This window comes from Mytilus trossulus, chromosome 7, assembly GCF_036588685.1.
Source record: "Mytilus trossulus isolate FHL-02 chromosome 7, PNRI_Mtr1.1.1.hap1, whole genome shotgun sequence".
NCBI lineage: Eukaryota > Metazoa > Mollusca > Bivalvia > Mytilida > Mytilidae > Mytilus > Mytilus trossulus.
Genome location: NC_086379.1, coordinates 61,447,250 through 61,470,072, shown reverse-complemented (window position 1 = coordinate 61,470,072; position 22,823 = coordinate 61,447,250). Strand labels below are relative to the sequence as shown.

The window sequence follows — 22,823 nt, the reverse complement described above, 5'->3', positions numbered from 1 at the left end:
AAATGTTTATACTGTTGTAATGGCAGAAATATTTTTTTTATTTTATAGGAATTTAAAAAGAATGTGAACAAATGTAATGGCGGTCAAGATTTTGACCAAGACATGTTGGAGGAGATTTATAATGCAATAAGGTAATCTTAATACATCTAAAGTCTTAACTATGTTGTGGCGTGAGACTTTCTGAGCCCTTTTAGCTTGCTGTTTGGTGTAAGTCAAGGCACAGTGTTAAAGGACATACTTTGACCTATAATGGTTTAAATTTACACATAATGACTTGGATGGAGAGTTGTCTCATTGGCACTTATACCACATCTTCTTATATCTGTTTACATTATAAAATGGTAGAAATGTGTAACAACCTGTTCTATTTATATTCTTATGTTTTAATGTTTAGCTATCATGTATCAGTTGTCCATTTTATAACCCCACTCTAGGAGTTAAGCTTTATTGCAATCCCCTTTGTTTGTCCATTGGTTCATCCTTTGTCAACTATTTCATTTATAGAAACAATGTAAAATGAGCATGCTTTTCTGACCTTAACATTTTCACTGTTCTGTGTTCATGGTTAGTTTGATTCTATTGATTAACCATGCTAACACTTTACAATCGCATTTTCTTTTAGGAATGATGAAATTGTCATGCCGTCGGAGCACACTGGATTGGTTAAAGAAAATTATATGTGGAAGGTTTGTTTTTACTAAATACAAAATCTTTACTATCAAATTCGAAAAAGAATAGAAATAAATGTTTTGATTTTCTAGGATCACTTTAAAATTTTACTCTTTCATATAACTGTGTATTACAAACTTTAATTTTTTTTATTCCTAGTACTCTTATTATCAATTTTTACAGTCAGTATGCTCAATAGCTATTTTATGGGCAACTGTTAAGGAAAAAATATGTAATAAAAACATAATTTAGAAAGAAATTGACTATTATTTATCCGTAGGTATTATTGCGGAGAGGAGGAACCAAAGATGGCACATTTATACATGCTCCACCTGGTTCCTTTGACCATGAACTATTTAACTTGACCTGGGGGTCAACAGTAGCTGCTTTGTCATTTGTGTTTGACAAGAGCAGTGAAGAAGCCATTATTCAGAAGTCCATCACTGGATTCAGGTAAAACTTAATTGTCTTGTAAGACTAAAAAAAGATGAAAACAACTTTTTATAAATTTCATATTTTCAAAGCACATTTTTGGATTTACCTTTAACAGGATGCAAATCAGAAAATTGAGAAGTATAATACAACTACAAATGAAAACCAAAATTCATATAAGGCCAACTTTGATTGAGAGAGTTGACTTCTTAGTTTCTTTTTAAATGATTAAACTCTATGCCATGACATGAAAAATATTTAACATTTCAATTGAGGAAATTAAAGGCTAATTTATAACAAATACATTCATAAAAATAAATATGACAGAAGTGAACTAATGACAACCACTAAACAACAGGCTTGTGACTTGGGACACCCACACATAATGTGGTTGTGTTAAACTAGTTTGTGAGGACTCAACTCTCACTTAAACTGGGACAGAAGTGTAACAGTACAACATAAGAACAAACTGTAGTTATTAGTTAAAAAAGACTTTACTCATCAGATCAATTTAAAGAACAACTCTCAACAAAAAAACAGATGAAAAAATGGCCGGGTTATATCCATCCCTTAACCTGAAAACAAAAAACTCATTATGATAAGTACAGGTCTAAGAATACTCATAGTAACTGACAGCTAATGTACTAATTAAGAAATCATGAACCTAAGACTACAATATCAATCAGTACACATCCAACATCCAATGGATTTAGTGTAAAGACGTCTTTAACTGTTATCTGCTACAATGTTTTCAAAAGTCACTATTTCAAAGTTCATTCTTTGTTTGATATAGTTTTTCAATAGCACATTCCTTGTATATATTTGAGATATAACCTGACAATTATATGTCTTGAAGCAGTTATTCAAACATCTTTTATGATGCAGCATAATCTCAACACGAATAAAACAATGATGCTTTTCTTTTATGTTTGTATGGTAATTATAAACAAATCTTACATTGATGTAATTTGATTTTCAGGAAATGTGCCATGATTGCAGCTTACTATGGAATGAGTGATGTTTTTGATAATCTTGTTATTTCCTTATGTAAATTTACAACCTTACTTAGTGCCCATGAGGTAAGAGTAATTATATATTTTCTTTGGACTCAAAACAATTAGAAAACAGTTCATTCTGTGTGATAAGATAATATAAGAATAAAAAGATGTGGAATGATTGCCAATGAGACAACTTTCAACTAGAGACCAAATAACATAAAAGTTGATAATAGTAGGTCACTGTACTGCCTTCAACAGTGAGCAAAACCTATATTACATACTACTCTATTAGGTCTACAAATGACAAATGTAAATAGTCTAAACCTTTGACTTATTGCTTAATTGACGGCTGCTTTACATCCAGTGACAGTCATTCATGCACATACAAGATTATCTGTCAATCTGTCTGGCAGTTTTAGTCAGATTTTTACATGCTAGCTATAAAAAAAACACTGACACATACTACTGGTATTTTCTTATTTCTACTGATTAATGCAAAATATTTTTAAGTTTTGAATTCACACCATAACTTTATTTTAGGTAGTATGAAATTAAACTTCAAGCAACATTTTTATGCCCCACCTACGATAGTAGAGGGCACTATATTTTCTGGTCTTTGGTTCTGTTTGTCTGTCCGTCCGTCCGTCTGTCCTGCTTCAGGTTCAAGTTTTTAGTCATGGTAGTTTTTGATGAAGTTGAAGTGCAATCAACTTAAAACTAAGTACACATGTTCCTTATGATATAATCTGTCTAATTTAAATTCCAAATTTGATTTTGGACCCCAATTTCACAGTCCACTGAACATAGCAAATGAAAGTGCAAGTGGGGCATCTGTGTACTTTGGACACATTCTTGTTCAGACAATAAAAATAAATTTTAAGGTGACAGAAAAACGCCCTATTTAAAAATTTATAAAAATATTTATGTTTTACAGAATCCTGAGAGTATATCTGTGTCATTTGGAGGTAATATGAAAGCTAAGCTAGCAGCACAGACTGTGTTCCAATTGACTCACAGACATGGGGATATACTGAGAGAGGGATGGAAGAATATACTGGACTGTATGATACAATTGTTTAGAGCCAAATTGTTACCTAAATCATTAATTGAGGTACATAGCATTACAAATTGTATATAGTATTTTTTAACTTCTCTAGTTTTAGGTTTTGGCAGAAATATTATTTTGAAGGATGATGTTCTACTTTAATCCAGTAGTGGGACACTTTTGGAAACGCATCCAACCACAAATTTATTTTCGTCGTAATTCTGATTAATTTGGAAGATGCCTGATGATACCTTCATGGAGTATACAATCACCCACCTATAACTAATTTTAAGTGCCCCACACCACCCTGTAAAAACCTGGATTTTCTCTATATGTGATAACACTTGTTTTTCAGGTTGAGGATTTCATAGACACATCAGGGAAAATATCAATAATTAGAGAGGATAACACAACAGCACAAAGGTATAGAACATTTTGAACCTGATGAATTATAGTTGTCTGAATATATAAATTATATCAATTTATTACCAGGTTATGAAATTCTGAGCTTGTAACTTGATAAGATGATTTAAAAAAGTAAATTTAAGAATGTAACTATGTGTTTCAAATTCAATGATTCATTTACGACAGACAGAAGACATACAAGTAAAACCCTTATGAATAATACTTAATTGTGATAGCAGTTATTTTCTGTATATGATCTGCATGTATAAAACTATGCTGCTCTGTTCCACACATGGTCCAGATAGTCTTTGACTTTGCACAGTTTAACCAGTTGAATGTATGCACCTCATTTGCCCTGTAGGGAAAGTTGCATGCATAAAGTAAAAGACATTATAAAAAAATGCAATCAACATGACCACTTTAACTTGAACAGGGAAGTAAAAGATCACATTTAATTTGGAAAGTAGGGTCAAGATTTGCTGACATCTACATGAAACTATCTTAGAGTGCTTGATCATAAAACTTTACTCAGTACTTGAAGTTTAAGATTTGTGCTAGAAACACAAAATCCAATATTTTGATTGATCTATTTTAAGTCTGAGTAAGATAATTGGGCTTGAAAGTTTTATGACCACATGGCAAGGTAGCCACAGCTGTTGGCTGTATTTTGCCACTGTAGAAAACAGAAGAAAGTGTTATTAAAAGATATATAAAATGGAATTCATTTTAGAAGCTAAAAATATACCAATAAATGCAAGTTCGAACAACAACAGTAGTTGTAATTGATTTTAATGATTCAACACATGTCTAAAAATAATAATCAAGAAAACCAACAAAGTTCAATTATTGAAGTTTTATATAAAACCTTTATTAGAAAATAAGATTTTTAGCCATTAGCAGGTTTCTTGTAGTTTTAGGATAATAATCCAATATATCTATTTATAGATCAGAGAGTGGAGTATTGAGTAGTTTTTACTCCTACTTCTCCATGTCAGAAACAGCTAGTACTAAAGGTCCAACCCCAGAGGAGCAGGAGGCCACAAGATTTGCCCAAGAATGTATTGAAGAATGTAACCTAGAAAACCTCATCACTGATAGTAGATTTTTACGTGAAGAATCGTTACAGGAACTTGTCAAGGTGATTCTATAGAAATATATGTTTAATTCATGGTGGCGTTATACAAATACCTTTTGTTTACCTAGTTATGACACTTTTGCTTTGAAAACAAAATAATTTCTGCTTTCATTTTTGAAGATTCTTGGCGAAAAAAAGCTTGGAAATCAGCAAATAAGAGGAATTAGATTTTATAAGTATTTATTGTAAATTGGATACAACTCAGCTCTATAAGTTGAACATTTTTTTGTTTTTAGGCATTGATTGTACAGTCACAAGGTCCAGAGGCTCATGTTTCATCAGAAACTGCTTTTGATGAAGATGCTGCTGTATTCTTCCTAGAGTTTCTTATAAAGGTTGTTTTACAAAACAGGTATGTTTGATTTCAATCTAAAAAATATAGATTGTTTTGCATGTATAAAAGGCCTCCGGATGACATTATGTGAAACAATTTAAAAGAGTAAACCAGCAGCCTGATTTATATTATAGCATATAAAAAAGACAATAATTACAAACAGCAAATAATGACAACCATTGATTTACAGGCCTGTTCTTAAGGACAAATATTTAAAGATTGTAGCATGGAAAAATATTCAAACATAAATTTAAAACAAACTTTCAAAATCAATCCTGACACATTAGATCTGTGCTAAAAACAAAAAGCAAATAATAACAATACAGGAGAAAACAAATTGTTCAATTCACAGATGAAGCAATTGCATTTTGTACTCTTCTATAAGACTTCATAATCAACTAGTCAGGGACAAGTTACAAATTATGTTATCTTTTGAGGTAATGGGGAACTGTAATACAAAAAAGACAGAGTTATAGATTTAATAAAATAGATATGAAAATTATAGCTACACATAACTACACATATTATATTGATAAATCATTTTTTTGGCATACGTTAAAAAACCCACCTCATTTATAATTATAATAATTAATTAATAATAAATCAAAACTGTATATTTTAGGGATAGAGTAAATTTAGTGTGGCAAGGAGTAAGAGACCATATATATAATCTAGTAGTAAATGCCAGTGAACATACATTCTTAGTGGAAAGAGCTGTGGTAGGGTTGTTACGATTAGCCATAAGACTATTGAGACGTGAAGAAGTAGCTCCACAGGTTCTGACGTCATTACGGATTACTTTAATGATGAAACCATCTGTGATTCATTGTATAACGAGACATATTGCATTTGGATTACATGATTTGTTACGGACTAATGCAGCAAATATACACACTGGACAAGACTGGTTTACTTTGTTTACATTGTTAGAGGTTGTTGGGGCAGGGGCTAACCCTCCCCCTATTTTACAAGTGTGTTCAGGTGTGGAAATGTCTGAAGCAATATCTGATGCAGGTAAGATAATTATAGTTTATTGAAAGACTTTAAATTATTAATTCTTAAAAAAATTGTATTTTAACTAGTTTTGGAAAAAGGAAAGGGAGAGACTGTAAGGCTTTTATTTGGCATATATTTCAAAATGCATAAAATAGCTAGTGACCCACTAGAAATCAATTAATAGCAGTGCTTACCAATCATCTCACCCCAGCTTAAATGTTTCTATCATTTTTACTGTTTTTTTATTGGAGTTTAAGTGACAAACAACAATTTTCAATATTTTGTTACTACAAAAGTAAAACATTCTTAAAACTCTATAGTGGTTTTTGTGTTACAGTTAGATCAGTATAGTGTCTCCCTATTCTAGTTAGTTATAAAAGTAGTTAAGGTGGTACCCAACACTTTCATCAAATTTAATTTGGCTCGTTTAATTTTCAGAAAATTTTGACAAAGTATTTATTTTGACCCTTTGACAAAAATGTATAAATTTTAAAAAAAATTGAACCAACCACTTTATCAGAAAAATTATACTGGTTATATAGCAGTTTGACAGACACTAATTTTGATCATTGTGAAGCTTAATATTCTCTTAACAACACGATGTAATTAAAACGTTTAGCTGAGTTTTATCTCCCTGTAGTGTTAGGTAGCACCTTAACTTAAAAATAATACTGTAATTATAACCATAGAAAAAATACATTTTGCTTTTTAGTCTACATCCACTAGGGGAAAGGGGCATTAAGGTTTATCCTGGTTCGAAAAAAATGCTTTGCTTTGCCTCAACCAAATGTTATTAAACTTATACATTATGCTTTTACAAACAAACACAGATCAATATAAAAAAGAAGATGTGGTATGATTGCCAATGAGACAACTCTCCACATGAGACCATATGACACACAAATTAACATCTGTAGATCGCTATACTGCCTTCAACATGGAGCATAGCACATTCTGCATAGTTGGCTATAAAAGGCCCAGAAATGGCCATTGTCAAACAAGAAAACTAAAGAGACTAATTTAAGTACAAAAAAATGAAGGAAAAACAAATATGAAACACATCAACAAACAACAACCACTGAATTACAGGCTCCAGACTTGTAACAATCAAGTTTGAATAATGGTGCCATCATTTTCCCCTTTAAGTTTCAAAGAAAACAAAACTTCAATATGTTTGAAATATTTCATTGACTCTTAGATATTTACAAGCAAGGCATATGTGTCTTACTGACACATTCTATTAATTTTATTTCAGACAAAACATTGCATCAAAATAACATGTATAAACTGTAATTGTTATTTTAGGAGCACAGAGTGACAGTGAAGTGACCAGTGTTAGTACATCAGATGGTTATGATAGAGGATATAATTCTGATGGAGATTTGTATGAATCCCAGTCAAAGGCTCATAGGTGTCCTTCACCTCTAGAAGTCAGACCAGTACCAGAAAATGGCAGTTGGTTACTTGTAAGTGCCTAGTTACTTGTAAAGTAGACATTATTTAACATATATGGTGTTTTCTGTCATGGATTCAGGCATATCACAGGACACCACTATTCTGTAAGAAAATACCACAGCACTACCTGATCACAGTAAAGTGCTATCCATTTTGTACAGTTGTAAATTTCTTTAATTTGCATACACAATTAAGATCACCTGTTTATTCTACATAAGTTATATACGGTTACTAAAGGACAAGAATTATTCATGTTCTATTTACTTTTTCAGGTAAATAGAGAGAACATTTCCACTAGTAAAGAAGAGCAACCAAGAAAAAGTAGCTTAACAACAAATCAATATACAATAGAATTAAATGAAGAACTATATTACTGTGATAGTAAATCTCTATTGAAATCATCAGAAACATTATCATTTCTGGTACGAGATGCTGCTCACATTACACCATTAAACTTTGAAAGCTGTGTTCATGCAATAAGATCATTTGTGGAAACTAGCCTAAATGGGGGTAAGTAAAAAGCCGTATGAATATTTATAATTTTTATCGTAAGGTACTGAAATGTTGCTTAACACAAGTTTTCTATCATGCATCTTTTAAGTTAAAGTTGTTGGGCATTTTGCTGTTACAACTATGATCAAATTATTTGGATTGACACTTCACTGTTTCTGTATGTTCCAATGACAAGATTACAAAAATGTTTATAAAATATCTATGATTATAAATATATGATCATCACTTACATTTATTCGACTAGAGATCTTAAATCCTATTATTATAGCTCCAATGATATTCACATGTTATTAATGTATGTACTTGTGTACAGAGAACTAGGTAAAATGAACTATGTATGCACCATTGTAAATATTATTTGTATCATTTGTCTGCCTCTTGTTACAGTGTAAACAGTTTAGGGTGTTAATAAAAGTTCTAAAAAGTAGTTGCTGTATATGATTTCTTAATATTTTATAATTTTTTTATTTCCATACTTCATACTGCAGGTTAGTATTCATATAAACTAAAGTAAAATTAGATCAAAAGTTCATGTTATTCATTATAAAAACACCTTCAGGTTGCAAAATATTCTCTAAAGTGTTGGGATTCAAATTAACTCATTTTCTTTTGTAGGTCGACAGAGAATCCTTTTACCAGAAAAGAAGCCAAAACTGACAAAAAATCAGCACAAAAAATCAAAACATAAAATGAAAAAATCCAATTCTTCACCAAGTCGTTTACATCAGAATATAAATGTATCTGATGAAGAAGGGGAGGTAGAAGGAACTGCGGCAGGAATACATTCTTTATCTATACAGCTATTAGATTTAATGCACACACTCCATACAAGAGCAGCTTCTATATATAAATCATGGGCAGAAGAAGATAAAGTTTATCAAGATCCAAATGATTCAATAGATGCTGGTACTAATGCAATTTGGGTAAAATGTTGGTGCCCATTACTGCAAGGTGAGTTGGAAGGAACATGTAATAAACGATTGAAATTATAAAGTCAATGTCTATCTTATAGAGAAAGAAAAGTGCATCGATAATATATGAATCTAATACTTAAAAACTTCTTAAATTAGATATTATCCAGTATAAATTAAGATTTAAGACATTATACCTCAAGATTTCATTATTCATAATATTTCTTTAGATTTTGTAATAGACTCAAATGATATCAATATTTGAACAGTATATAATATTTTATATTTTGTTGACTTAGAAATACAAGTCTGATTTGATTTTGATTATTCAATATTTGATTGTTAGAAATTTTATTAACCATTCATGATTCTTATCTTTAAATTATCTGAAGTTACTTTTCTAGTACTAAGATTTCTGTTGTATCTGTGATCAGTAGAACTTATGATTCTAGTTCTTTTTGTTACATTGCTTATGGGATAATATAAAAGTAAAAAGATGTGGTATTATTGTCAGTGAACCAAATGACCAAGAAGATTTCTCAAATATAGGTCTCCATAAGGCATTCATGAAACAATAAGTGTACAGTCTAAATACTTGTATGGTCTAGAGCATAATCATTTAAGTGTATATACAAAACAATGTGCTTACAGGAATTGCCAGATTATGCTGTGATGTGAGACGACAAGTAAGAAGCCAAGCACTGACTTACTTGCAGAGGGCATTGCTGGTTCATGACCTTCAGACATTATCTGCTGCAGAATGGGAATCATGCTTTAACAAAGTAATTATTATAAGATGAAAAATTTATAAGTTCAGAATTGTTTTTATCTTAAATAACAATATCATTGTTTGTAGTATTTAATTTTTCCTGTAAATAAATTTGAGTAAATGAATTAAAGGGTAAAACATAACTATCTCTAAATAATGATAATTTATTATTGTTTACTTAAAACCAGCTTGTCTTTTATTAAACTTTTTTTATCATTTTAAATTATGTCAATTACCACATGGTAGAAATTAAATTATTTAATGCCCAAAAAGGCGCAAGCCAGGGCCGACTGTGCAAGGGCTGTATAGCCAGTCAAGGTCGTTAAAAACTTTCTTTTGTTGTTGTTTTGCTATTAAACTTTTCTAGAAAACATTTTATAGTCAAAAAGATATGCATTAAAACTATTTCAGTATGTATTATTACATATTTTTTTTTTATTTTAGGTGCTGTTTCCATTGTTAACCAAATTGTTGGAAAATATAAATATACAGGACCCCACTGGTATGGAAGAAACCAGAATGAGAGCTTCAGCCCTCCTCACTAAAGTAAGGATCACAATAAGACATAGTGTTGTAGATTAAGATGACACTTATTTAAAAACACTACTCATATTATTTTTTTAGTACTTTTACAAAATCGTTCTTGTTGATGAAATACAGAATAAGGGAAAATATTTTAAATGCAAGAATCCATGTATTGCGTGTTTTCATACAGAACCTGACACCATTGCTGTCACTGAGTGCATATAAAGTTCATGTTTTTTACAGGTTTTCCTACAGCCCCTGACACCATTGCTGTCACTGAGTACATTTATATTTCATGTTTTTACATGTTTTCCTACAGCACCTGACACCATTGCTGTCACTGAGTACATTTATATTTCATGTTTTTTACAGGTTTTCCTACAGCACCTGACACCATTACTCTCACTAAGTACATTTATATTTCATGTTTTTACATGTTTTCCTACAGCACCTGACACCATTACTCTCACTGAGTACATTTATATTTCATGTTTTTTACATGTTTTCCTACAGCACCTGACACCATTACTCTCACTGAGTACATTTATATTTCATGTTTTTACAGGTTTTCCTACAGCACCTGACACCATTACTCTCACTGAGTACATTTATATTTCATGTTTTTACATGTTTTCCTACAGCACCTGACACCATTACTCTGACTGAGTACATTTATATTTCATGTTTTTTACAGGTTTTCCTACAGCACCTGACACCATTACTGTCACTGAGTACATTTATATTTTATGTTTTTTACAGGTTTTCCTACAGCACCTTACACCATTTTACAGGTTTTCCTACAGCACCTGACACCATTACTCTCACTGAGTACATTTATATTTCATGATTTTTACAGGTTTTCCTACAGCACCTGACAACATTTTACAGGTTTTCCTACAGCACCTGACACCATTACTCTCACTGAGTACATTTATATTTCATGTTTTTACATGTTTTCCTACAGCACCTGACACCATTGCTGTCACTGAGTACATTTATATTTCATGTTTTTTACAGGTTTTCCTACAGCACCTGACACCATTACTCTCACTAAGTACATTTATATTTCATGTTTTTTACAGGTTTTCCTACAGCACCTGACACCATTACTCTCACTGAGTACATTTATATTTCATGTTTTTACATGTTTTCCTACAGCACCTGACACCATTACTCTCACTGAGTACATTTATATTTCATGTTTTTTACATGTTTTCCTACAGCACCTGCCACCATTACTCTCACTGAGTACATTTATATTTCATGTTTTTTACAGGTTTTCCTACAGCACCTGACACCATTACTCTCACTGAGTACATTTATATTTCATGTTTTTACATGTTTTCCTACAGCACCTGACACCATTACTCTGACTGAGTACATTTATATTTCATGTTTTTTACAGGTTTTCCTACAGCACCTGACACCATTGCTGTCACTGAGTACATTTTTATTTTATGTTTTTTACAGGTTTTCCTACAGCACCTTACACCATTGCTCTCACTGAGTACATTTATATTTCATGTTTTTTACAGGTTTTCCTACAGCACCTGACACCATTGCTCTCACTGAGTACATTTATATTTCATGTTTTTACAGGTTTTCCTACAGCACCTGACACCATTACTCTCACTGAGTACATTTATATTTTATGTTTTTACAGGTTTTCTTACAGCACTTTACACCATTGCTCTCACTGAGTACATTTATATTTCATGTTTTTTACAGGTTTTCCTACAGCACCTGACACCATTACTCTCACTGAGTACGTTTACAGCTTTGTGGTTAACTATATTAGAATTTATGGACAAGTACATGCATGCTGACAATAGTGATTTACTGGTAGGTTTTAAATATATTCAGTTATAGTTAGTGTTATTTTGATGTGTATCTGAATATCAAACATGTTTTGGGAGATCTCAACTCTCCCCTTATACATCTAGCCAATGAACAAAAAAAAGACACACAACAATTTGCTCAGTAAAACTCAACTTAAGTCAGAGTCCGATGTCAGGATAGGTAACAAAAGAAACTAAGCAAATAGACAATTAACAAGGGACTACTTGAAAAACAAATGATTACCATGCACACTCACAAAATATTGAGATTCCAAATTATTAAACTAAATAATATAGGATTTCTTCTGTTATTTTATTAACTGTTATTTTTTTTCCATCTATCAAACTTATAATTAAATGAGACTACTATTCTTATTTTTATATTCAGATAGTTTTGCAGTTACAATCAATTTTTGTAAATGTTGTAAGAAATATTCAGATATAGACTTGTAATAATGTGAACAATTTACAGGCTGAAGCTATTCCTGAGTCCTTGAAGAATATGTTACTAGTGATGGATACAGCAGGTATCTTCCAGACATCTCATGGTTCTGAATCAACGTTATGGAAGCTCAGCTGGGACAGAATTGATACATTTCTTCCTAATCTCAGAAATGATGTTTTTAAGCCTACAGTTAGAGGTAAAAGCACAGGGTTATGTATTCAAATGAACTGTTAACTATTAAAAACTTTCTCAATACAGATCCATGGAAAATAAATATCTGTAACATTTTTCATCCAGAAAATGCATAGACAGCTAAAAACTGTGTTCTTTAAAAATAAATAACCAGCAGTTGCAACCAGAAAAAACATGAATCTGGTTCATGAAAGTTTGGAAAATTAAAGAAAGGATAATTCTACTGTCACAATAGAAAAACATTTTAGTTATATAGTAGGGTCATTTTCATTACTGATGAAGAGAATGTTTTTTTTCACCTTTACTTATAAAGAATAAATGAAATATGCAATGTTGACAACAAATTCTTATATATTTAATTGTTTTTTACAGAAGTAAAACCCACTCCTACCTTAGTACCCCCAACACCAGAGATTACACAGAATACCCCTTCAGTACCTCAGGCTCCTGAAATGCATTATCCCCATGAAATGGAGGAAGAGGAAGAGGAACATTTAGAGGGTGTGACAGTCGTCAAAGATGTTAATGGTAATATTCATATACAATTAGCCTGATTACCCACTGGTTCCATTTTTACAATGTTTGTCGTGATTAGATTTTGATATGACAACAGCATTTCTATATCTCAAATTCATGAAATACTTCATGATTGTTGTAAAAAAATAAAGTATTTCTTTGATTGAAAGTTTTGGTAAATTTGAATTTTTTTCATTGGATAATATTTATTTTGGCAGATAATTGGTGTTTATCATAGTAAAAATTAGAAAAAACAACAGTCATGAATATTAATTTTTTTATGCAGTGCAAGTTATTTGAAAATAACCCTTGTTTCAGTTTTGCGTGAAATGTTGTATTTAAAGATTTATTTTGTTTTAATGTTTGAATGTTGTTTTGTATTTTAATTTGGACTTAACTACTTGATTATGTATTCATTTATTAGTTATGTATGTTTTGTGTATTTATTTATGATATATTGTATTTGCATATATATTATATTTGTACTGATGAGCATCATTTGCTCAAAGTAATAAAGAATTGATTATTAACTTTATTTGGAAATATTATCTTGATTATTGAGTAAGTTTCATTCATTACATATAAAGGTCACAAACTATGACTTCCTGGGGGGAAATTGCAATATCTGTAGTCTACATGCACAATAAAAAACATACCAGTTAAAGAAGGATTTCTTTCACAAATTTATATTTTTGATTTTCAGAGTACCTTGGAAATTATTCTAGTCACCCAAAGGTCCACTCCCCTACACATCCTCAATCCCCGCCCTCTTATCTGTTACAAACCCATCCCTCTCACATTTTGACAATGGAATCTGATTCTGGAATTCAAATGGGGAACAATTGTGTACCTTTACTACTGAACCCAGATGTGATTGATACCTCGGCAGTACCATATATCTCATCGCCACAAGTAAGTTTAAGCATGATAATGTATGTGTGGTAATGGCATGTCCCCCAAGGATCAGAGGGTTACTTTTGTCTTTGTTCAGAAAGATTGATAGAATCTTTCTGCATCAGCATTGCTTTCTATTTAAAACTAAATCATAGTACACATAATTATTATTACTCTTAAAGTTCACCATTAAGTGTTTCAACAATTCTTTAAAAAACATATATACATATTTCTTTACCTCTTATGATATTACTTCTGTAATTTGAGATTTAAACTTCCTTATTATTTTTTTTTTTCATACTGTAAAGTATCTTATACGATTATGATTTTATAAATTTATATTGATGGTTTAATTCTTTTTCTGTTAATTTATTCTATGTAAGTTAATATACTGGTAATGCATTATTAGTATTTTCTTTTTGTTCATTTCATACATCATCAGCAGCTAGTATGCATAAAACTTTGAAATGTAAATGTTAAAGCTTCTTTTGTAGCTATTAAATGTAACTTATTATGTTCTGTGTTTTAAAATAGAAATGTGAGGGATAGAGCTCCCTTTAGATATTCATTGCTTTTCTCAGAAAACAAAACAGATATTGTTAGCAAACTGTCATTTGTAAATTTGTGAATACATTTAAAATAAAACACGAAATTACTTTTTTAGAAAAATTAAATCTCAGTTTATACCCACTTTCAAATTCTGGAATTCAACTAAGAGTGCTGGTTTATCAAAGGATATTTGCAAAACAATCTCTTTGTGGCTTACATCTAATGTTTTTTCATTGTGATTCTGAAGAAATATTGGATGCATTAGGAGTGGCTAAAAATTAAGGATGATTTAAGTCAGTTATTTAATTTATTACAATTACTTTGTGTTTTTAATTTTTTTTCTTAAAAATTTGCTGAAATTAGAAAGATCTTGTAGAAAATGACACTTTTGAAAGGGGTTGTAGCTGTTTTAAATAAATACAAAGTTTCAGTTGATTTATTTCACAGCAGAATCATCCTTTACTTAATAGTTAATGGGAAAAATAATGTATATGATAAGATAAGGGCATTGACTAATGGCATGTTGTAAAAATGCCTGGAACTACTTTCAGATTGGAATACCTGTTTGGATTCAAGGTCGCTTCCCTGTAGCTAAAATATTGAAAAGTAGAGGAGAAGTAATTCTTTTTTATCTGTGATGGCTCCTTTGTGTCTAAATATGCAATTTATAAAAACCCTGCTTCTGGAATGAAGGGATTGATAATAACAAATGTATTGTTGATACTTTGTCCTAATTCTTTGTTATCTATAATGGATTTGGGTAAACTAAAAGTCACATTATTAATTGTAGAATACAAAGGAAATTATGGTAGCTAATAAACAGAATAGACTGGATTAACTTATAATTGAAATTTATATGATAGACTTTCTATTCAACTAGGATAAATCTAGAAAAAAACTGTGTTTTATAGTTACTCTCCACATTAGTCCATTTTCCAATTGGTTGCTTTGTTTTCAAAATTTTCTGTTCAAGGGAAACAATTCTTAGGTTAACACAAACTGTATCCCTGCCTACACACACATTATGAAAGAGACTGTTATGATGCACTAAAGATGAAACAAATTGGTATTAGAAAATGAACTTTTACTATCAGATCTTCTTGAAATTATAATTTATCTTTATTCTTGAAAAATAATGCCTGCTGTAGTCATTTTCATTTTCATTTTTCATTCTATACTTCATTTGGTCATGATTAAGAATAAAGAGAGATGAGGGTTGTATCATATGTCGGTGAAAACCAAATAATGGCAGTTTAAACTTAGAATTTTGGCCCAAGTATTTTAATTGCTCAATATTCAACCTTAGTTTTTCTAAAAAAAAGTCTTGGTGGTTGCTTTTTTGTGGTATTTGTTGTAGTGACAATGATAACCATAGCCAAGTCACCTACGTAATGTTTATCAGTACCATCTGCCTAAAATTTGATTTTTTTCATTCTTCACTTACGTCCCTTTATAACTTTATATGAAGTGCAAGTGGGGGCACCATCTGTGTCCCATGAACACAGACCCCATTTATTTTGTTATGCTTCACACCAAGAATTCAATATAAATGCATTTTTGTCCATATTAAGTATGCTGGAAAAAGTTACTTCCTTCCTTATATATTGGTTTCAGGTTTTGCATAAACTATGACATTATTTTAGAATGTGATTTTGTTACTTTTCTTGATTTAAATGGTATTTGCATTTTGGGTCTTCTACTATTGTCCTTTGTATATCGCTGTAAAGATTCTATAGTTGTTTATTTTCATTATTCAGAATAGTTGAAACAATCAAACACTCTACATATAACTTTTTGTCACGTAGGGCCAGTGAGCTTTTCCCATCACTTGGCGTCCGGTGTCGTTTACTTTTACAAAAATCTTCTCCTCTGAAACTACTGAACCAATTCAAACCAAACTTCATCTGATTGATTCCTAGTGTATCTAGAATAAAGTTTGTGTTTTAATTCCCATTTCATCAAAAAACATGGCCGCCATGGCTAAAAATAGAACATAGGGGTAAAATGCAGTTTTTGGCTTATAACTCAAAAATCAAAGCATTTAGAGCAAATCTGACATGGGGGTAAAATTGTTTATCAGGTCAAGATCTATCTGCCCTGAAATTTTCAGATGAATCAGACAACCCATTGTTGGGTTGCTGCCTCTAAATGGGTAATTATAAGGAAATTTTACTTTTTTTGGTTATTATCTTGAATATCATTATAGATGGAGATAAACTGTAAACAGCAATAATGTTCAGCAAAGTAAGATGTACAAATAAGTCAACATGACCAAAATGGTCAGTTGACCCCTTTAGGGGTTATTGCCCTTTATAGTCAATTTTTAACCATTTTTCGTAAATCTTAGTTAACTTTTACAAAAATCTTCTCCTCTGAAACTACTGGGCCAAATTTTCCAAACATAGCCAGAATCATTATAAGGCTATCTAGTTTTAAATTTGTGTTTTGTGAGTGGGCAAACCAACCAAGATGGCTACCATGGCTAAAAATAGAACAAAGGGGTAAAATGCAGTTTTTGGCTTATAACTCAAAAATCAAAGCATTTAGAACAAATCTGACTGGAAAATATTGTTTATCAGGTCAAGATCTGTCTGCCCTGAAATTTTCAGATGAATCAGACAACCCATTGTTTGGTTGCTGCCTCTAAATGGGTAATTTTAAGGAAGTTTTACTGATTTTGGTTATTATCTTGAATATTATTAGAGATGGAGATAAACTGTAAACAGCAATAATGTTCAGCAAAGTAAGATTTACAAATAAGTCAACATGACCAAAATGGTCAGTTGACCCCTTTAGGAGTAATTGCCCTTTATAGTCAATTTTAACCATTTTTCGTAAATCTTAGTTAACTTTTACAAAAATCTTCTCCTCTGAAACTACTGGGCCAAATTTTCCAAACATAGCCAGAATCATAATAAGGCTATCTAGTTTAAAAAATGTGTTTTGTGACCGGGCAAACCAACCAAGATGGCTGCCATTGCTAAAAATAGGACATAGGGATAAAATGCATTTTTTGGCTTATAACTAAAAAACCAAAGCATTTAGAGCAAATCTGACAAGTGGTATAATTGTTTACTTGGTCAAGATCTATCTGCTCTGAAATTTTTAGATGAATCTGACAACTCATTGTTAAGGTTGATGCCCCTAAATTGGTAATTTTAAGGGCATACGATACAGTTACAGGGAAGGTAATGACGTTGCTAACGTAATTTGTTATTTTCGCGACGTCAGACTGTGACATATCGGGAAAAGCTGCATTTTTCGACTGATTTTTATCATTCAAACTTATTTAATTTGAAAACGAGTTCATGGACCCCTATCTTTCAAAACGGCATTTGGTTTCATTTTGCAGGGAGATTATGAGACCCAAATTTAATAAAACTGTAAATAGAGGATTTTTTTTAATTGTGATAAACATGAAATAAAAAATAACGTTTTTTCCTCAATTCATGAACATTTGATAAATATGAGTAATTTCTGATTAAAAAAATGCATATTTTTAAAGATATTTATAAAATACAGAAATTGCCGATTATTTAACAAAAAAACAATTTGTTTTTATCTTTTATAACAAAAAAGTTCTGCCTTTCTTTTGGAAAAGAAATTACGGCCACAAATCAAAATTTCGAGCAAATATACAAAATTTCGACCTCATTTTACTCAAAAAGTAGCACATGAAGGTATATTTTTTATTACATATTTGATTTAATCAGGTAAAAAATAGCCTATATGCAAATTTTCACGAACTTGTAAATACAGGATCAAAACTGTATCGTATGCCCTTAAGGAAATTTTGCTGTGTTGGGTTATTCTCTTGAATATTATCATAGATAGAGATAAACTGTAAACAGCAATAATGTACAGTAATTCAAGACTCAAAAATTAGTCAAAATGACCAAAATGGTCAATTGACCCCCCAGAAGTTATTGTCCTTTATAATCAATTTTTAACAATTTTCATAAATTTGTAAATTTTTACTAACATTTTCCACTGAAACTACAGGACAAGTTCATTATAGATAGAGATAATTGTAAGCAGCAAGAATGTTCAGTAAAGTAAGATGTACAAACACATCACAATCACCTAAACACAATTTTGAACTTTCTGCTTCCTTTGTTTAATTCACATATACCAAGGTGAGCGACACAGGCTCTTTAGAGCCTCTAGTTTATTTTCTGTCATGATATTGTCCTTTCAATAATGTCTGCATCTTGAGTAAAAAAAGCTTTACTTGTAAATTAACAGGAATGGCAATAATAGTTTTAGAAATCTGAATGCTAATGTTAAATACACATTTATTCCATACATATTGACCAGTGACACCAAGACCCAGAATGAATTATTAATGCCTAGACCAAAGGTTGATGTGGAATTCCATTTTAACTGCACCTGTTTTGTCTGTGTATTCTATTCATTTTGAATCTTGTATCCATAATCATATTAAGCATAATAACACACATTTGAAGACTAGAAAGTTTTATAAAATAATTTACTTTAAATATGTTTATCTCATTTCAGAACAGATTTATGTTTAATGATTGTGCAAATAATAATACAAATGTAACTACGTCCTTTCTTCTGATCATTCACTTGAAAAAAATAATTTCTCAATTTGAATTTCCGTTTCTTTTTAGCTAGCAGCAAGTTATAAAGTTGTTGAACATCAGGGGAAAAAAATTATTTCCTCCTTTGAAAAAAAGAAAGATTTAAAATGAAATTATGTATGTATAAGTGTTTGATTGGTTTCACATGACAATGTATATTTTGTTGTCAGTTATCAAATCTTTTGTTTACTTTCAGGGGATGAACGACCAGCTAACACAGATAGTAACAGAAAACCCGTGATATTATCGCACACCTCTCCCAAGCTTGTGTACCCAGTTAAAACAGTATGATCTACCGGTACAAGGATAGTTAACAGACATTGACAGTCACAATTAACATTATACTGTGATTTTAACATGTGTTATTATACTACACATAATGTAAATAACTTGTAAAGTGCTGTAAATAGCCGTATGGTGTATTTTACTATTGGTAGTGTTTATGTTATTTCTTCTATTGAAGAGAGAAATGTTGCTTTATTCTGATTTCTTGTTTGTTTATGTATTATTAGAAATAATATATTTATATTTATGACTGATATGTTAAGTTTTTATGATTAATGATATCATATCATATTTCAAAAAGTTCTGTCTTACAATTATAATTTGTTAACGCTGTAAGCAACATGTATATAAATAAATTTAATGTTGTGCCAAAGTTGGAAAGAAAAACAATTTTTGAAATCTTTTCTTCATACTCTTGGATCAGAAAAGTAAGCATAGCATATATCAATGCAGTAGTCGTACCTTTATACATATAATCATGACTGTTAACAGAAGCATGGTTATGAAAGGTTGTGTTTTGCTAAGCATGAAATAATTTTCGAAGTGTTGCCAACATATTCTTCATCACAATAATAACAATATCAGGGACTTATTTAAGTGACAATGTCATATGGTTTTTGCTCATTATTGAAGGTCATAATTTGATCTATAGTTGTTCATTTCCTGTGTCAATTGGTCTCCTGTGGAATGTTGTCTCATTGGTTATCTTCTATAATGATCTTTTCATAGCTTTATAAATGAAATGACTACAATTTTAATGCCGTTATAAATATTGGAAAACATTTTTATTTGCTTTCTCAAGTTTTTGCATATATTTTGTGATCTCAAATACTGAAAATGTACTACAATTTTTTCTTTGTAGATCATTATTTATGAATGTTTAGTGATAGTTCCAATGTTAGCTACATTTTGACTCATGGTAAATATGAACACTATGAGTCTTATAGAGGACCATTTATTAAACCAATACCTAACTTGCATTTAATACAAATTATATCTTTATGAAGGCAATAGCAGTTGTTACAATAAAATAGTCATGTGTGCATATAGTAGGCGTTTTAAAGCAAGAATTGACAGCAGAATTCACAGGTGAAAGTTGTTAATGTTGGTATTCAGGGAAAAAAATGGACATCTCTCTTTTTACTTTACACCAAAATGTTTGCATAGTATATGCCAAGAGTTGTGTTGTATTCTATTATATAGACAAAGTAAGGCTCTAACACATATACTCTCCAGTTGAATGCATTTGATAGTAGAAACATTTGCTGCACAGTATTTTAATGGGTAGATATTTTAACAATATATTGTACAGCCTGGCGTTTTTATTCACTATCTATATGTGTTGGTGTTAAACTGTTGTGCTTTCATTGTAAATGTAATATTCAAGTATATTACTAATGTAAATATGTCAGAATATCTGTATATATATATAAAATGTATATGAAGTGACCATTATCTTGTAAATTTATTGTACTTTATTTTTTTGTGTTTTAATGAAGCTTATATACAGCTATTTTGATTCTGTTTTGGAGATTTTCAAAACATTTATATTACGAAATTAGAAATTAAAAAAATGGAGAGTAATTTGTTGAAGAAATTTCACAGAACTAAATTTTAATGAATTGTTCATTAGCTCATTTTCCAATGATTAATAATATTAGTTATTATGACTTAAAATAATTTACAAAAATGTAATGCCCAACACTGTCACCATTTTTAGTTGTTGTCAATAATGAAACTACTGTAATCACCTTTAATTTAATACATTTTGGGTAATATTTTTCAAAGCCTACACCAATAGTGTGATTGTTTAATCTGTCTAAAGCATGGCATTTTTCAACCAATGAGGGACGTTACTTTCGTTTTAGTGTACGCACAATGAGATTACTGGTAGTAATTTAGATTCTCAAAGTATGATTTATAAAATAGGCAGGTTAAGAATAAAGCTGAAATGTTTTAATGTATATTAGAATTTAGGACCAATTGACAACCATTTTAAAATCCGTGATATTTTCAGAATCATTGCAACAGAAATAGTAATATATTTGTCTTTGGTGTATACTGATATTGCGGCATTGTTGTTCATGGTAAATAAGAAGAAGAATAAGACTTGGTAAATTTTGTTATGGCTATTAGAAAAAGGGCATATTATTTCATATATTTTAATTTCAATATACAACATCGCTATGGAAGACTCTGCTTTATACACATATGTGTCTCTTGCACTTTTGTTCTTCTACTGTAAACAGAATTTTCATTGAAACTGTAGTTGATAAACAGATTTGTTTTTGTCAAAGTTTTAGAAATACAATTTGCAATAATTTAGGATAATGAAATGATATGAAATGACAAAGGAGAATAGTTACAACTTTTAGGTAAAAAACATGTTGTATCATATGTGTATTTCACCAAGATATAAATATTAGATTGTTTATGAAGGCAGACAACTTGGATAATTATAAATAGTGTACACTGTTGTAAAATGTACATAGCAAATAATATTTATTTTGTATATCTGTGTCTTATCTGTGATTGGTCAATGTTATCCTAAACAGAAATTATCTGTTCCATTAAATAAATGCAAAATATCATTTTTTGTTTGCCTTTTTACAACTGTGCAATGATGTTGTACATGTATTTGGCCACATGTATAAGTGAAAGAATATGACATTTATATTTATTCTGCATCAGAACCAAAGGTCTAAAAATGATCATAGCCAAATTTGGACTGAGTTGAATATTTAGGATAAACTGTCATAGAAACAAGGATTAAAATTTTGTACACCAGACACATGTATTGTCTACTATAAAAAGACTCACCAGTGACACTCAAAAATCAAAAAATTAATAAGCTCAAGTAATGTATGAAGTTGGAAGAGGATTTATGACCAAAAATTCAGAATAGATCTTTTTACAGGAAAATATGCAATTGAGGTATGAAATTTTAAGGATTTTATATAGCAATGAAGATATGGTAATGTTTATTTGTTTTTCAACAAAGACATTTTTAATTAATCTGAGTAACACATACAGTAACACATATAACACAGATTAAGAAATGCAAGCTATTGCAAATTAAATGTCAAAAATATACTTTAAACAGATATAGAGCTTATTTGACTTTTTTGCAAATAGAATTGCAGCGTTTTCTTTACAAGACTGTTCAGTTTATCAGGACTTTGTAATTTTGTTATTATTTCTCTTTGCTCATATGATGGTGGTTTATTTGGTAGGTTATACCGACAAATATTTTTTAGTATATCTGTTAATCTTTTTTAATAGATTGTACTATGCACAAAGTGGTAAAATTTCA

General features: G+C 30.5%; 1 protein-coding gene across 4 annotated transcripts in view; it reads left to right on the top strand.

Moving 5' to 3' along the window:
• LOC134725480 (Golgi-specific brefeldin A-resistance guanine nucleotide exchange factor 1-like) overlaps positions 1-22,101 on the top strand; it is an 80,486-nt gene extending 58,385 nt beyond the window's left edge. For 2 of the 4 annotated variants that reach the window (XM_063589324.1, XM_063589325.1), the window contains exons 20-39: positions 49-131; positions 623-686; positions 950-1,122; positions 2,081-2,180; positions 3,034-3,210; positions 3,500-3,567; positions 4,495-4,687; positions 4,921-5,036; positions 5,641-6,032; positions 7,320-7,480; positions 7,742-7,979; positions 8,598-8,933; positions 9,545-9,675; positions 10,107-10,208; positions 11,916-12,029; positions 12,498-12,666; positions 13,035-13,190; positions 13,882-14,090; positions 15,173-15,238; positions 19,422-22,101. In XM_063589324.1, coding sequence (XP_063445394.1) covers positions 49-131; positions 623-686; positions 950-1,122; positions 2,081-2,180; positions 3,034-3,210; positions 3,500-3,567; positions 4,495-4,687; positions 4,921-5,036; positions 5,641-6,032; positions 7,320-7,480; positions 7,742-7,979; positions 8,598-8,933; positions 9,545-9,675; positions 10,107-10,208; positions 11,916-12,029; positions 12,498-12,666; positions 13,035-13,190; positions 13,882-14,090; positions 15,173-15,238; positions 19,422-19,466 — 3,093 coding nt within the window. In that variant the 3' untranslated portion in view covers positions 19,467-22,101. The remainder of the gene's footprint in view (positions 1-48; positions 132-622; positions 687-949; positions 1,123-2,080; positions 2,181-3,033; positions 3,211-3,499; positions 3,568-4,494; positions 4,688-4,920; positions 5,037-5,640; positions 6,033-7,319; positions 7,481-7,741; positions 7,980-8,597; positions 8,934-9,544; positions 9,676-10,106; positions 10,209-11,915; positions 12,030-12,497; positions 12,667-13,034; positions 13,191-13,881; positions 14,091-15,172; positions 15,239-19,421) is intronic. The other 2 variants (XM_063589326.1, XM_063589328.1) reach the window with 2 other exon arrangements.
• The last annotated feature ends 722 nt before the right edge of the window (positions 22,102-22,823 follow it).